The sequence below is a fragment of the Yarrowia lipolytica genome, chromosome 1D, assembly GCF_001761485.1.
Source record: "Yarrowia lipolytica chromosome 1D, complete sequence".
Taxonomy (NCBI): Eukaryota; Fungi; Ascomycota; class Dipodascomycetes; order Dipodascales; genus Yarrowia; species Yarrowia lipolytica.
Window position 1 is genome coordinate 2,001,692 of NC_090773.1, and position 14,892 is coordinate 2,016,583.

Here is a 14,892-nt window from a genome sequence, read left to right on the forward strand (position 1 = left end):
TTTTATTTTATTTTATTTTATTTTATTTAGTTTAATTTTAATTGTATTTAATTTTATTTTCTTGCTAATTAGTTGGATGTTGAAATTTAATTCCAATTAGACTTTAAATCCTACAATTATTCCCTTAATTCATCTCTCCAAACACCCCTAACTACAACAACACACATACACGATGGATATTTCGACTCTGGGACCATCCACGGATATTCTGACCTCGTCGCCACAATGGTCGGCCGCAAACCTGGCCGTGTTTGAAGACCCCAGCTCTTTCGAGGCGTGGGAAGCGCTGGTAAACATCACACAACAGGTGGCCCCTCCACGAAAGGTGCACCAACCAACCTGTCTCATTTACGAGACATTTTTACGCAAGTATCCGCTGTTATTTGGCTACTGGAAGAAATACGTCGACTATCTCAACTCTGTCGGGTCGTCTGAGCAAGTGCTCTCCGTACACAAAAAGTCCGTCGAGGCGTTCCCACAATCGGTCGATCTGTGGACGGATTACGTGGCTGCGGCTGCGTCGATTCTGGAGGACCCTGAGGCCATCCGCTCAATCATCGAGGCTGGATCTCGCGCCTGCGGAATGGATTTCTTGTCGCATCCATTCTGGGATGTGGCTCTCGAGTTTGAAGCACAAAAGGAACGTGACACGGGGGTGCTCAATGAAGGAAAGCTGCGGTGGCTCAAACGAATCATTTTGCTTCCGTTGCATCAGTACGCACGGTATTGGGAGGAGTTTGTCAAGGTCGGGGGATCGGTCAGACCAGAAAAGCTCACTTACGAGGGTCTGAAGGATGAGGAGGGGGGATTCTTGACCAAGGAGAAGCTCGCAGCCATGGACACATCACAGATGATGGAGCTGCTCAAAAAGAAGATTTTCGAACGAACACAAAAACGAACCATGGACAAGTGGAACCATGAGTCGGCCATCACTCGAAACTACTTCCATGTGGCTCCTCTGGAAGAGGAACAGCTGCACAAGTGGAATGAGTATCTCGATTACGAGGAGTCGACGCTTCTGAAACCTGAGGAGGCGCCATTCAACTTGGATTTCAAGGTCTCGGAGGTCCAGTCTATCTACCTGCGAGCACTAGTGCCTGCAGCATCGTTGGACCAGCTCTGGTTGAGATACACTAGATGGCTGGTGGGGTTGGAGAGTGTGAACGAGGTTCGAATGGCATTTCGACAAGCCAGCACGGTTTTCGTCCCTACTAACCGGCCTTTGATTCGTTTCAACTGGGCTATTTTTGAGGAGAACCAGGACAACTTGGACCTGGCAGAAAGCATCTACTCAGCTGTGTTGAACTCGGCATACAAGCAGACCCAATCGCGAAGTTTGCTGGAAGAGGCCACCGTGAATTACCTACAGTTCTACCGACGACAACATGGCATCAAAAAGACGGTCCGATATCTCGTCGACACCATCACTCAGATCGACAACTGCAATACGGGTGCAAGGAAGTCCAAGAAGCAAAAGGTGGAAACAATGTCGGAGAACGTGGTCTATGAGAATTTTGTCCAGAACAAGACGGCTTGTGAGAAGAGCCACATTATTCCTGTTCTCGCAGTGGAGGTTGCCAAACTTGTTCGTCTTCAGGGCTTCAACTGGCGATCGGTCTTCGATCAGTATCGGCCCAAGTGCGTGGACTCCACATACTTCTGGACCAATAACTTTGTGTATGAATGTGAGTCGCTCAAGCACCCCTACTCTAACATTCCCTCACAGACTCCCAACGAGATCAATCTCGATCTGCTGGTCAAGTTCAGTGAACTATTGAAGACCCAGGCCAACATTCCTCCCAGTACTATTGTGGATATGCTGCGGGACATTCAGAGTCTGGTCTACAATTATGGATCCAACAAGAAGGTCCAACAGTTTATTGCTTTTGATGCTGAGATCAACGGCTCGTTCTACTGCCAGAACTGGCTCAAAAAGAAGATTGCTCACGATGGCCGTGTTGCCACCACCAACAAACGTCTTCGTCTTGAGGCGGGCCATCCCGGCTTTGAGATGGAGACTGGAGGCAACTTTGATGCCACTTGTCAGAGATATGTTAAGGAGATGCGAGATGCCAATGGGCAGTCGGTGGCATGAACTGTATATATATATGTAGCTCTACTTGGTAATATGGATTGTACAACAGTTAGCTATCTATCGTACTGTACTGGTGACATTCTAAATCAATGTATCTGCGTTATATGTCTATAGATCGTACTGTTTACATCTTGTACGCAGGGTAATCAGTGTAGCCCTTGGCACCTGGAACGTAGAAGGTTGTTCTGTCGTACTTGGCCAAAGGCTCGTTATTCTTGAGGCGTTGGACGAGATCAGGATTGGCAATGAAGTCTCGACCAAAGGCAATCAGGGTGTTGTCTGACTTGTCTGCATCCTCAAGAGCAGTCTCTCTATCGTATCCACCAGCTCTAATGAAGTTACCCTTCCAAATTTTTCTGAAAGGCTCATTGGTGGCCCAGGGCTCGGGGGGACCAAACAATCGGGGTTCAACTACATGCACGTAGGCCAGCTGCTTTCCCTCGTCGGCTCGCTTCTGCAGCTGCTCAAACAGGTATGTGAACTGTGCGGGGGTCTCGGTGTCATTCACCTCAATGTCCTGGAAAGTGGACCAGGGAGACAGACGGATGGCGGTTTTGTCTGCTCCAATGGCCTCGGTGATAGCGTCGACAATCTCCAGCGAGAATCGGGCCCGGTTCTCGATGCTTCCTCCATATTCGTCTGTTCGTTGGTTGGAGGCGCTTCTCAGAAATGTGTCGGGAAGGTAGCCGTTGGCCGAGTGGATCTCGACGCCATCAGCGCCTGCGGCAATGGCGTTCTTGGCAGCGTTGACGTAGAGGGCCACCTTGCCCTTGATCTCCCAGTGAGTCAGAGCCTTGAGATGCTCGCTCTCCTCTCCCTTCATGGGGATAGCTGAGGGGCCTGTAGGGAAGTAGTTGCCCAGTTCCTGCAGCTTGTGGTACCATGCGACACGTCCAATGTCCCACAGCTGGACGTAGATTTTGGATCCTCGGTCGTGCACGGCCTTGAACACCTTTTTCCATGCTTCGAGCTGCTCGTCACTCCAGATGCCCGGAACGATTCCGTCTCCTGGAATGGGCACTCCAGCAGATCCGGGGGAGATGTATGTGGCCTCGGTGATGAGGAGAGTGCCTGGAGATGCTGCTCTTTGTGCGTAGTACTCTGTGGCAAGATCCGAGGGCACGTTTCCGGGCAGAGCTCTGGTTCGAGTCAAGGGTGCGAGAACGATCCGGTTCTGGAGCTCCGAAGAGCCCACTTTGATGGGCGAAAACAGATTGTGCGTTTGTGTCATTTGATTGTGAGAGATGTTGCAAGAACAGACAAGCAGGAGGGAGATGCACAGGAAATATATACTATCGCGTGGCTTGATGGTATTTATATATGGTTGAACTTTGTTTGTAATTGTGCAGGGTGACACCGGTGGTTACTGGAGGCTAAGGGGGTGTTGGAGGGAGGTGGGGAAGACAGGGAGAGGTAATTGTGACGACAAATGAAGCTGGTGTTACTAAAAGGGGCATTGTTGGTGGTGAAAATCGATCTTGAAAAATACTAAAACTAATGTGGGGGTGGAGTGCATGATAACCGCAGAATAGGGAGCTGTTGTAGATCAATTATAGACGGGAAAGGAAATCTGAAAAAAACCAAAAGACGGAAAATTCCCTGGTTTACGTTCGAGGGGGGTTTTTTCGACGATATTCCGTTTCCTTTGTGGTGTTGTATCGATCCACCTGTACGATGGTACTTTTCAACGGCGTTAAATAGAGTTCAGTATGCAGGATGGCGCATATCGTGGATGTTTTTTTATTTTTTTTTGTCGCTGTTCTTGCTGGCAATATTGAGAGCAATAATGATGTTACAAGAGAACGGATTATACCAAGTTGGTCCACGGGAACCTGCAAGAAAGAATCTGTCGCAGGACAAGTATTTTGGTCACGTGATCGTCTCAATTGACGGAAGAGGTCTCCCGAAAGTTAGCCGAATAGGCGTTAGGAGTTAGCAACTGGTTGGGAACGTTGTTAGTAATTACCACGACGGAAATTGGGGGTGGTAAGAGTTATCATAGGTGAATTGCGTCATTGAATCTAATATTGGTTGTAGCGGATGATTATATAAGTACAGTACGTACAGTATTTGTTTGGCACCATGTTTTTTGACTGAAATTTCAGATTTTTAAAAAAACGCATTTTATGCATTTTAATATGGGTCTCCATATGTACTGTACTTGTATATCGTCTACCACCTCCCCTAACCCCATCATATGCGTTGTATCTGCCACATCCATTGATGTGACCGTTCTGAGCCATTTGAAGACACCAAAAGACCGGTTCTGGACCCGAGACCACGCCCCATTGTGACATTATCCGCCTACACCACTTGAATCCTCGGCTATCGACCCGCCAAAACACACTCCAAACAGACACGATGAGCGACATTGAATTCGACGCAGTGGCCGCTCTGCCTGTAGACAAGGCCAGCATGGACCGAGTGATTGCCAACTTCTCCAAGACCCTCCAGCTCGAGTTCAACAGCACGGAAAACAAGGACTTTGAGATCATCAACACCATGCGATGGGACCCTGCTCTGGACGTTTCTACTGTGGACGACCAGCTCAACGGCCGCTCGGCTGAGCCGTGGTACTTTGCAGACATGTCTGAATCCGAGCGAAATGCCTTCAACTCCAAATGCAGCCCGATCTGGCTGTTTCATAACCACATGGAGCGACTGAAGGTGTCGGTGGCCTTCTTCGGCTGGAATGTCCAGGTAGATCCCCATGCGATACTGCACAATATTCTCAAAGCCATTGACAGCTCCGAGGTGGAGATCGATGGTAAGAAACGGCCTGCCAAACAGTACCCACTCAAAATCAGAGCCTTACTGGGTTCCTCGGGCAACATGAAAATTGAGACGTCCAAGGTGGGCCCCAAGCCGGACCTGCTGGAGTTTGAAAAGATTGCAAACAGTGAGCCGACATACGACGTCTATGTGGCCAAAGAGCCCATCTCAGTGGGTCCTTTCACGTGCTTCAAGACCACAAAGAGACAACAATACAATGACGCACGAGCAGCGTACATCACCAGGCCCATGGTCGAGGAGGTGCTGTTTGTGAACGACAATGGCCACGTGACAGAGGGATCCATCACCAACATTGCGGTTCAGGTTAATGAAATGTGGACCACTCCGAAGGTGACGTCTGGGTGTCTGATGGGAGTTACTCGACGTCACTTGATCGATTCGAACAAGATTTTCGAGGGCTTCTTGACCCGCGACGATCTACAGGAGGGCCAAGAAGTGCTCATCTTCAATGCTGTTCAGGGTGTCTCCAAGGGTGTCGTCAAGCTCAAGTAGCTTCCACAGTGTCTTCTGTTCACTGTACCGCAGGATATACAACCGGATGCTTTTCTATATCATAATTTATTCCAGAGATCGCAAACAGCCCGTCCATCATCCGCTGACATTTGTTGATAGGCAGATTGACCGATTTTTGAGACAGATCCGGACAATATTCTTCCGTGTACTTCATAGAGGCGAACAGAACCTCTTCAGCATTTCGAAGAGCAGTTCAACTGAATTGATTGTTCAAGCCTTCAACATAGATCATCCTGAATCTCCGATCCATCTCGATTCTCCTCTTAAAAAAAAAGCGCACATGAAGTCTGGCTGTCCAACATGTTGTCAATCGCAACACGAGACCCTGAGTCAAGCCGAAAGGTAGTACGAGTTTCCGGCAGATCTAAACACTCCAGCCACCAGCAGAGCACATGTAAAGAACCAGTATCGGAATTACTCAGCAGTTTGCTTAGATCAGCGGGCTCTACCAAAATGTCGAGCCCTTGACACTCCGGAAGCCCGTCGCATATAACTTGATTCATCAAAATACACGTCATCTGCTACGTATACTGCAACCAGTAGAGAGGCTCCTCATCCTAAGATCCCACGCGGCCCCCTGGTGTCTAAGCACACAACACCTTATGGGTCGATCGCAGATCCTCCAGCATGTCAGAACCCGGATCCGGTTTAGTCAGTAGTTCAGCTCACACCAGCGGGGACCGTTGGTCTGCTATGGAGTACCACCTGTACTCCGGAAGTTGTTGGCAATAAACTTGATACATTAAAATACAACGTAACATCCTACTTATACTGTCCCCATCACAGGGTAATCCTTAGCATCCGGGTAACCCCTCAAGGTCACGTGCGAGGCACGTGACATCCTCCAGACGTCCTAAAGGACGTCTCACTATTTCTCTAATAAGAGATCGATGACTAATCTTAGCACACCTTATGAGTCGATTTGATCTCTTACACAGCACGGTTGCGGCCATATCCTGGTGAAAATACGGCTTCCCGTCCGATCAGCCATAGTCAAGCACCAGAGAGCCCAGTTAGTATTGTAGTGGGAGACCATACGAGAATCCTGGGTGCTGCAATCTTTTTGGAGATTTAAAAAAATAAAAAACGGGTTATTTTTTTAGTAAAGTACTATACAGAGTTGATATGAGTGTTGTTGCAGTTCAGAAAGCGTTCGGGTCGCTAAATTAAGCATTCACTCGCTTAACCTTATTTTTTCTTCTTTTGTAATGTCTGACGAAAATTCTTAGTCCAACTGCAGGCGGAATCTGTGATATTGTGGTGGTGAGAAACTACTGCGAATAATAATAATAAAAATCCTACTTGGGCAATCGGTCGGTGGAAAAATATGGATGTTAATTATTAAAATTTGTCACAAATATGCACGATAACAACCTTAAATATGTCTAAAAAGTTTAAATATTTAAAACGAGTGAAAATTGAGAAAATCGAAGAAATGACCGATTCAGTTTCATGTGCAAAATGAACTAACGACTAATATCGTATCTATACGAGTCAATATTCTACAGTACATAGCGCATGCTAGAATCGATGTCACTGTGTTCAGGTGCAATGTAGAGATGGAGTCTGGGGAAGTATTGACTTGATTAAGACAACACTTGTAAACGTCTTCTGCGCTGTCAATTATACCACCCAGATGCTCATAGTAATGTTCGCTCCTCTCAAACTTCCCGATATCTATACATTATCATATCTATACATTACTTCTTCAGGTTTCGCTGTCGATTGGCTCCATCAACGAGCTTCTTTTCCACGTAGAGACCCTTTCGAGCCCGCACATTGTCCACGTACCGTCGGGCGACATTTTCTCGATCGGCCGTCTCTCCCAGCTCCTCCAGCTCTTCCTCAGTCGTGGGCACCCAGAAGGGATCCATATCGAAAGTTTCGTAGCCTGCGAAAATGAGCTGGGGCTGGGCTGCTCCAGAGGTTCGTTTTCGGATCTCCTCAGCAAAGCCAAATGCTTCAACCACGGGAATGGTGGCAGAAATGGTGAAAAATGGAGTGCCCTCCTTCATCTCCTCACTCACAATCTTACCCTTACGCCGAGTAACCACAGAGTATACCTTACCCAGCACCTCGGTGGACGCCTGGATCTCACACGAGTAGGTGGCCAACATGAGACGGGGCGACCAGTCTAAAAAGGCAGTGTAGATTGCCTTTTGAAAGGGAGATATGAGCTTGCCGGCCAGCTCATCGTTGGGGTCGTCAATGAGATCAAGATAGACTGCCACCCCCTGCATAGGCTCGTTACAGAGAGGTCCAGACTGAGTGGCCAGCTGGAATCCAGTCAGGATGGAATCCTGGTGGAACGAAATGTCGGAGGTTGCTCCAAAGAAACGTCGTAGAAGACCAGATTCGGAATTATCGATCAGAATGTTACTACCCACACGCTTGGGTCCAAAAGCCACAATCTGGTCGACGGTAAAGGTGCATTTCTCCTCTTCGAGAATCTCGGCCAGTTTGGTCTGAAAGTCCTCCTTGTTGAGAATGTTCTGGTTGACTGACGAATCCTCGGTTTCCTCCTCGGCGCTCTTGACACCGGCCAGAGCCGCGACTGAGACTCGGTTGAAAATCAAAAATGTCACCACCGCCTGAGGAAGAGGGGTCACATGCATTTTGAGATCCACATGGCCCTCCTCCTCGAGCTCCAGAGTAACAACTCCTCGTCCAAGTTCAGCGTCTCGCATTGGAGCGGGTTCGCCTCCAGGAGCAACCTGGTGAGCCACAATGGACTCTCGATAGGGAACAATAGGCTCGGAAGCCTGAATCTCAATGCCGGCAAACCGCTCAGTCAGATCCTTGAGACATCGCTCAAGATGTAGCTCTCCAGCACACGAAATCACGTGCTCACCAGTATCCTGAAGATGCACCTGCACACAGGGATCGGACTGGTTGAGCAGCTTGAGACCTTCCTCAAGATGCGACATCTGGGTGGGGTCTTCGGGCTCCAATGCAACTCGCACAATGGGTGTGGTCATGGATCCCTCCACCGCCGCGAGATTGGGGCCTCGGAACTGGTCAGAGACGAGAGTGCCGGATTTCAGAAACTCACCATCAAGACCTCCAATACCCACAATACCTCCAGCAGGGGCATGGTCGATGGTCACGAGCTCTCGGCCCATCAGAAGGTAAAGATCGGTGATCTCCACCTCAAGCACGTGCTTAGAAGGCTCGGCAGGGTTGTACTTGGGTCCCAGAACTGTGGCCTTCTGCCCGGTTCGAATGACACCGGAGTAGACTCGGACGAAACCAATGAGAACTTCGGGAGGAGGAGGAACGTAGTTGGACTCGCCAATATCGAAGTCCTCCTCGTAGTCATAAGAAGAGTATGCTGCAGTGAGATCGTCAACTTCATCTTTGGGAGCAGCTTCAGCGGCAGCCGATGACTCGTCAGTCTGTCCGTTCTCAATTTTCTCTCGTGCCAATCGAGATTGCTCTCGAAGCTGGTCGATGGATTTCATCACCTTTTGGTTCTTGGGCAGATCAGCCTCCGGGATAGAAACCACCTTACTGATGTAGGCCACCAGTGGAGCCTTGGTGGAGCACGTGAGCATGCCCTGAGACACGGTTTCCTCGTTTTCGCCATTGCCTTCTTGATCGGGATAACCAACAGATTTTAGAATTGCCGGCATTCGCTTGCCCTGGGCCACAATTGGATCGGGCAACTTGTCAACCACGGAATGTAGAACGGACACAGAAAGAGGCACCCACTGCTGGAAGATGGTGGTCAGCAGGTTCCGAGCGTCCTTGGAGTTGAGGTCTCGGGGCGAAATCTTGAGCTCCAGGGCCTTGATGATCCTGGCGCTCTTGTCGGCGTCCCGCTCAATCACCGTGCAGTGATACACGGCCCAGATGTTGTCCAGAACTAGCTGCACAAAGAGCGGTTTCAGATTCCGGCCCTTGAGCCCCTTGCTGGTTATGACCGACTTGGTCTTGGGGTCAAAGTAAAAGTCTCCCCACAGACACTTTTGGAGGTTTTCTCGTTTCATTCCGAGTTTGGCAGCGTAGATGGCGACAAACTGGGCGACGGTGAATCCCCAGCCGTCGATGGCTGATGCAAAAATGACATTGTTTTTTTCGGGCGAAAAGTAGAGTTCACTGTCGTCTTCGTCTTCGAAGGTGCCAGTCTTTCCGCTCTCCCGCCATTCGAGGTCGGCAGCCATTCGGTTGGAGGCGTAGAATCCGCCCAGAACAACGTTGACACCCTCAATGAGCTTCTTGAGGTGTGTGAAGGCCTCGGCGGGAGTCAATTGTAGCTCCTCCACCAGTCGGTCAATCTTGTTGATCACCAGAATGGGCTTGAGCTGCTCCATCCACGCCTGTCGCAGAACCGTCACCGTTTGACTGCAGACTCCCTCAACGGCGTCAACCAGCACCACCGCTCCATCGCACAATCGCGACGCCGTGGACACTTCGCTGGAAAAGTCGATATGGCCTGGAGAGTCCACCAGGTTGATGAGAAAGTCCTTGGGCACCATTTTGGGCGGTTCTTCCGTCGAGCTGGGATCTCTTCTGAAGGTTCGGAAGTGAAGCGAGATGGCAGATGACTCCATGGTGATGCCTCTCTCCTGCTCGTCCGGTCGCGAGTCCAGATACCGCAGTTTTCCAGCCATCTTCTGAGAGATGATGCCGTTGGAGGCAAGCAGGCAATCGCTGAGCGAGGTCTTGCCGTGGTCCACGTGGGCCAGAATGCAGATGTTTCGGATCGACGACGGGTCCGATTGCAGCTTGCGAAGTTGTAGGGGCGATAACGTCATGGTAGATGTGGTGATGTTGTTAAGTAAAAGTGGCGTCGAGGAGTGGAGAAAAATATATATGTTAAAACGGTATCTTCAGATCAGAGTTTCTGCATAAGCACTGATGACGTCAGGGTTTGGGCTGGACCGACGGGGAGGTCCAGGATGCGGACACGTGGATTAGGGGGAGATGATATGTGAGAATATTACTCATCAGAGTCTCCTGATTACAATGAATATCTTTTTTTGGTGATATGACCAATATCCATCGAGTTGATGTAGACTGTCAGATAGGTTCTTTAACAGCAAAGTATTGGAAATGAAGCAACTTTGAAAAATAAAAGTAATTTTTAATATATTCTGTTATTATAAAAAAATTTAAAAAAATAGAGAATTTGGAGTCTCGGATATTTGGGGGTCATTGGGGAAATATATATATAATATAATGTTGCAAATAGTTTGTGTCAACTGTAGCGGCGATAACAGGAAATACATCTGTCTTTTCGGATTCTTCACAGCTTTTCTTTTCGGTATCGTGAGATGGAGGAGCTTGAAGTAAGTCCAACTACTATACGTATCGAGCAATGAAATAGTGAAGGGTTTTGTTCAAGGAACAATACTTGTATGTACACTGTTCTGTTCAATACTATTCTGCTCCGTACAGTACCGTACAATACCGTTCTCGTACTCTAACCAACATCTGCCACTCTATACGCGCCTATTTCTGTCTACTGTACTACATGTAGTTCCATGCTCTCACATCATACGATCAATTAATACCCATCTATAGTCTATGTGGCCTTGGTCAGCTCGTCGACAATGTCGGTGGTCACGTCTCGGCCCCACAAAACTCTCTGTCGCTCTCGCTTTTTGACAATGAGGTCGCTGTGGACCACAATCTCCGAGACAAAGTACTGGATACCTCTCAGTAACAAGGCGTTGTCTTTGAGCTTGAGTAGCAGCTTGACGAGCTGTTTCTGGTCCCGTGACTTGCCATTGCCCTCCTCCGCTCGTTTGCCCAGCATGCCAAACAGTGCCACAAAGTACATTTCCAGGAAAATCTTCATGTTTTCCGAGGCGGTCAGAAAGTTGACGTTTTTGAAAATGTTGAGGCCCACGGTGCCCTCGGCGGTCATCTGGGCAAACATTCGCGCCAGATTCATGGTCTTTCGTAGCAGCTCCTTGCTGTCCGAGCCCTCGAGCACCTTGACAGACTCTTCTCGGTCAGAGTCGTCGTCGGAATCGTCGTCGTCGTCGCCGTCCAGCTCGCGGAAAAAGTCCCACAGGGTGAACTGGAAGGTCATTTTGAGCGAATGCCGCTCCGCCAGCTTGACGGCCAAAAGAGCGTAGAACGGGTTGTACACGGACTCGTTCGAACAACAGTGAATGAGCACCCGGGGGATTTCACGCTCCTGAACACGCTTAAGACGCAGCTTGGACACCCTCTCAAGAGCATTGAGGTAGTCCTCGGCGCCCATGATGGCCACAAAAACAGCCCGTCGAATGTCCGTGTTCATACGTTGTTCTCGGGCCAGATCGAGCCAATTGGGCTCTGCGGCGTCGAGAACGTCATGAACGGTGGTCAGATCGAGGTCGTCGTCGCCCCGGTGTGTCTGGGACTCGTTCTGGTCCTGGTTCTTGAATGCAGCACCCACTAACCACCATTTGCCCCGAGTCTCCACGTTCTCGATATCTTCGAGAGACACGGAGATGGGCTCGTTGACAGTGTAAGAGCTGAAGGTGCCAATGAACTTCTTGAGCCGCATCTTGGTCTCGGTGTAGCCCTGGGAAATGCCGTGCTGCGACTGTCGGTTGTTTTTCAGCGCCGCCACAGACTCCACAAGGAACTTGGTTCGAGCATTGGTCTCAGTCTTGGCCAGAGAGGCCTGGAGGTCGTTGATGATGGTCTTGAGGGCGCTGGGGTCGTCGGAACGCAGCTGGGAGCCCGCAAACCGCACAATCTTCAGCAGATACTCGGTGTTTCGCTCGTTTGGGTCGGCCAGAAACTTTCGAATCAGATCGTAGACAAGCCGACACGAAACCATCTGGAAGTAGTAGATTTCGGTGAGGAACGCCAACAGGTTAGAGCAGGCCTTATGGGTGCCGGCAGAGTAGTTGGTGAAGAACTTTTCAACCAGAGACTGCACAAAGTAGGCACCAAACGAGATTCCCACCTGCCGGTACAGAATGGTGGCGATGACTGCGTGCAGCAGAAGAAAAGTCTCCAAAAGCACCGCTTCAGAGGCAGTGCTTTCAAGTAGACATTCGGTGACAACAGTGGTCACCAGCAGACGAGGATTATCGTCAAACACACGCAGAATCTCGTTGATGATGCTGCCAATGTTGCTTTCCGACAGCTTATTGAGCGAGCCCTTGATTTTTCGACGAATCAGAACCATCTCCTTGGTTTCGGGATCAACTTCCAGCGCCAGTTTCTTTCGCAGAGAAGGGGGCACGTATTTGGCCGCCGCTTGACTGGAATCGGCGTTGGCAGCCACAGGAGCAACATAGGGGTTCTCTTTGACCTTGGGCTTCGAATCGTCTTCAGAATCTGTATCAAAGTCATCCGAGTCAACCTCATCTTCGGACCAGGGAAGATCGTTGTTCACCGTCTTGGCTGCCTTTTTCTCCTTTTTCTTCTTCTGCTTCTTGTCGTCAACCAATTCTGGCACATGATCGGACTCTTCTTCACTGTCGAACCCGAAATCAACATCCAGACCGTCCAGAATGCCGTCGAGCTCGTCGTCGGAGCCGAAATTGGCACTCTTGGCGTCCTTGAATCCGAGCTTCTTGGCGTAGTAGTTCATTTCCTCCTCATCCTTTCGCATGAGCGCGGAGTCGAGATCGGAGTACACCGGCTTGGATTTGGACTTTTCCTTCTTGTCCTTCTTGTCCTTCTTGTCCTTCTTGTCCTTACCAGCCTTCTTGGCTTTGAGCAACGCCATGGTGTTGGCCACAGACATTGTATCATCCACCTCTTCATCAGACTCCTCCACAGCCTTCTTGGCCTTCTTAACCTCCTTCTTGGCCTTCAAAAGAGCCATGGTATCGGAAACAGACATGGAATCATCCAATTGCTCGTCGTCGTCGTCCTCCTCCTCTTCAGATAAGTCGTGATAATCAACCATGTCCTCCTCATCGATATCACTGTCAAAGTCGTCCGACTCAAGCTCGTCGTCAGGAGGAATTCCCTCCAAGGAGTCCTCAGAGTCATCCCCAGAGTCGTCACCAGAGTCGTCACCAGAGTTATCTCCAGAGTCGTCCTCAGAGTCGACCTCCTCAATACTTCTCTTGCCCTTCTTGGCCTTGAGTAGAGCCATGGTGTCTGCCACAGACAAGGAGTCGTCGAGCTGCTTCGCAGTCTTCTTACCAGCCTTCTTTTGGGCCAATAGAGCCATGGTGTCTGCTGCAGACATGCTATCATCCAGCTCCTCATCTTCATCGGTATCTGCATTGTCAGAACCGTAGTCTTCAGAGAAAGAAAAGCTCTTGGACGCTCTAGTGGCTCCAGGAATGTCTTCATTGACCGAAGGACCCCGTTTTCGAAGAGCTGTCAACCCCCCATTGGCAGTTCCGCTTCCAGAGTTGAGTCGTCTCAGGCTCATCTTGGTCTGATTACTGTTATCCTCGTCCTGGTCCTCAGAACCGCCTAGACTCATGGTATCACCAGAGTCGTCATCCTCGTCGCTACCAGTCATATCTCGCTGTTGCTTCTCTCTCAAGTCACTCATAAACCGGTCCAAATCACCCTCTCTACCCATATACTCCTCCATGACGTCCCCGACCCGCTGGTTGATCTCCGAGGCGTCGGGCTCATCCTCCTCGGTGTCTTCCTCGTCGTCCTCGAACCAGTACGTGTTCTTCTTGATCTGTGCCCGCTCCTCGGGATCCTGCTCGTACTCGTGGCCCTCCTCACCGTCCAATGAATGCCCAAACTCCCGGATCCGATCCTTGGCTGCAAACGTGACTGATCTGCCACTAGACGGCGTGGTGGGACGTCGCAGAAGACCTTTCTTCGGCTTGGGAAAAGAAGAGTCGTCAGCCTTGGCCTTAAACTTGTTGTCAACGTCAACCTTCGTGTCCACTCGCTCCTTGACAGCCCTCTTATCAACCCTCTCCTTCTTCACAGGCTTCTCCTTCTTCTCCTTCTTCATAGGCTTCTCCTTCAACCCGGCCTTCTCCCGCTCCCGCAACTCAGCCCTGCGCTCCTCCTCCCACGTCTTCCTGTTCTCGTGCACCTTTTGCTTCTTGAGCTGCCGCTCCTGTTTTCGCTGCTCTTTTCGCGAACCTCCGCCCTTGCGTTTGTTGCCGCCACTCTGGGGTCGATCCGAAGACAAGCCGAGATCACGCAGCTCGTCCAGCATCACGCCGGGAAGATTAATGCCCTTCTTGGCATCCTTGCCGCCTTTCCGAGGGCCTGCCATAGCTATGTGTATTGTCGTGTAGCGTGGTGTAGATGGCTGAACAAACAAAAGTTTGGTCCTGAAAAAAAATCCAAACCTTGAAAAATTAAATTTAAGCATACAATAAATAAAATAAAATAAAATAAAATAAAATAAAATAAAAATAAAATAAAATAAAAAAATAACAAAAAAGATACAATATCCAAGATAATGGTGGGCGACTTGAATTGAATACATCAGGGTACGAGTGAGTACTATCGTAGAAAACTACACTGATTCACAAAAAGATTACAGAGTACGCTTACTTGTTGTACTCGAACTAGTATCTCCCGCTACACTCTACCCCTGAACA

The 14,892-nt window shown here is 49.5% G+C and overlaps 5 protein-coding genes and 1 non-coding gene across 6 annotated transcripts; 3 read left to right on the forward strand and 3 right to left on the reverse strand.

Moving 5' to 3' along the window:
* Positions 1-172: 172 nt before the first annotated feature.
* Positions 173-2,095, forward strand: YALI1_D20018g (uncharacterized protein; the record flags this gene model as incomplete). The annotated part of the gene is made up of 1 exon (XM_502891.2): positions 173-2,095. One exon carries the CDS (start codon positions 173-175, stop codon positions 2,093-2,095), a length of 1,923 nt encoding a protein of 640 aa, XP_502891.2.
* A 124-nt stretch (positions 2,096-2,219) lies between these two features.
* Positions 2,220-3,326, reverse strand: YALI1_D20050g (uncharacterized protein; the record flags this gene model as incomplete). Its single annotated transcript, XM_502892.2, has 1 exon — positions 2,220-3,326. One exon carries the CDS (start codon positions 3,324-3,326, stop codon positions 2,220-2,222), a length of 1,107 nt encoding a protein of 368 aa, XP_502892.1.
* A 1,130-nt stretch (positions 3,327-4,456) lies between these two features.
* YALI1_D20061g (uncharacterized protein) lies at positions 4,457-5,380 on the forward strand (the record flags this gene model as incomplete). The annotated part of the gene is made up of 1 exon (XM_502893.2): positions 4,457-5,380. One exon carries the CDS (start codon positions 4,457-4,459, stop codon positions 5,378-5,380), a length of 924 nt encoding a protein of 307 aa, XP_502893.1.
* A 962-nt stretch (positions 5,381-6,342) lies between these two features.
* YALI1_D20080r lies at positions 6,343-6,461 on the forward strand. The gene has a single exon (XR_002432122.3). It is a non-coding gene; the product is annotated as a 5S ribosomal RNA (ribosomal RNA).
* Positions 6,462-7,101: 640 nt separating this feature from the next.
* Positions 7,102-10,158, reverse strand: YALI1_D20118g (uncharacterized protein; the record flags this gene model as incomplete). The annotated part of the gene is made up of 1 exon (XM_502894.3): positions 7,102-10,158. The coding sequence occupies one exon, from the start codon at positions 10,156-10,158 to the stop codon at positions 7,102-7,104; it is 3,057 nt and encodes a 1,018-aa protein (XP_502894.1).
* A 770-nt stretch (positions 10,159-10,928) lies between these two features.
* Positions 10,929-14,777, reverse strand: YALI1_D20164g (uncharacterized protein; the record flags this gene model as incomplete). The annotated part of the gene is made up of 1 exon (XM_502895.3): positions 10,929-14,777. One exon carries the CDS (start codon positions 14,775-14,777, stop codon positions 10,929-10,931), a length of 3,849 nt encoding a protein of 1,282 aa, XP_502895.3.
* Between the last annotated feature and the right edge of the window lie 115 nt (positions 14,778-14,892).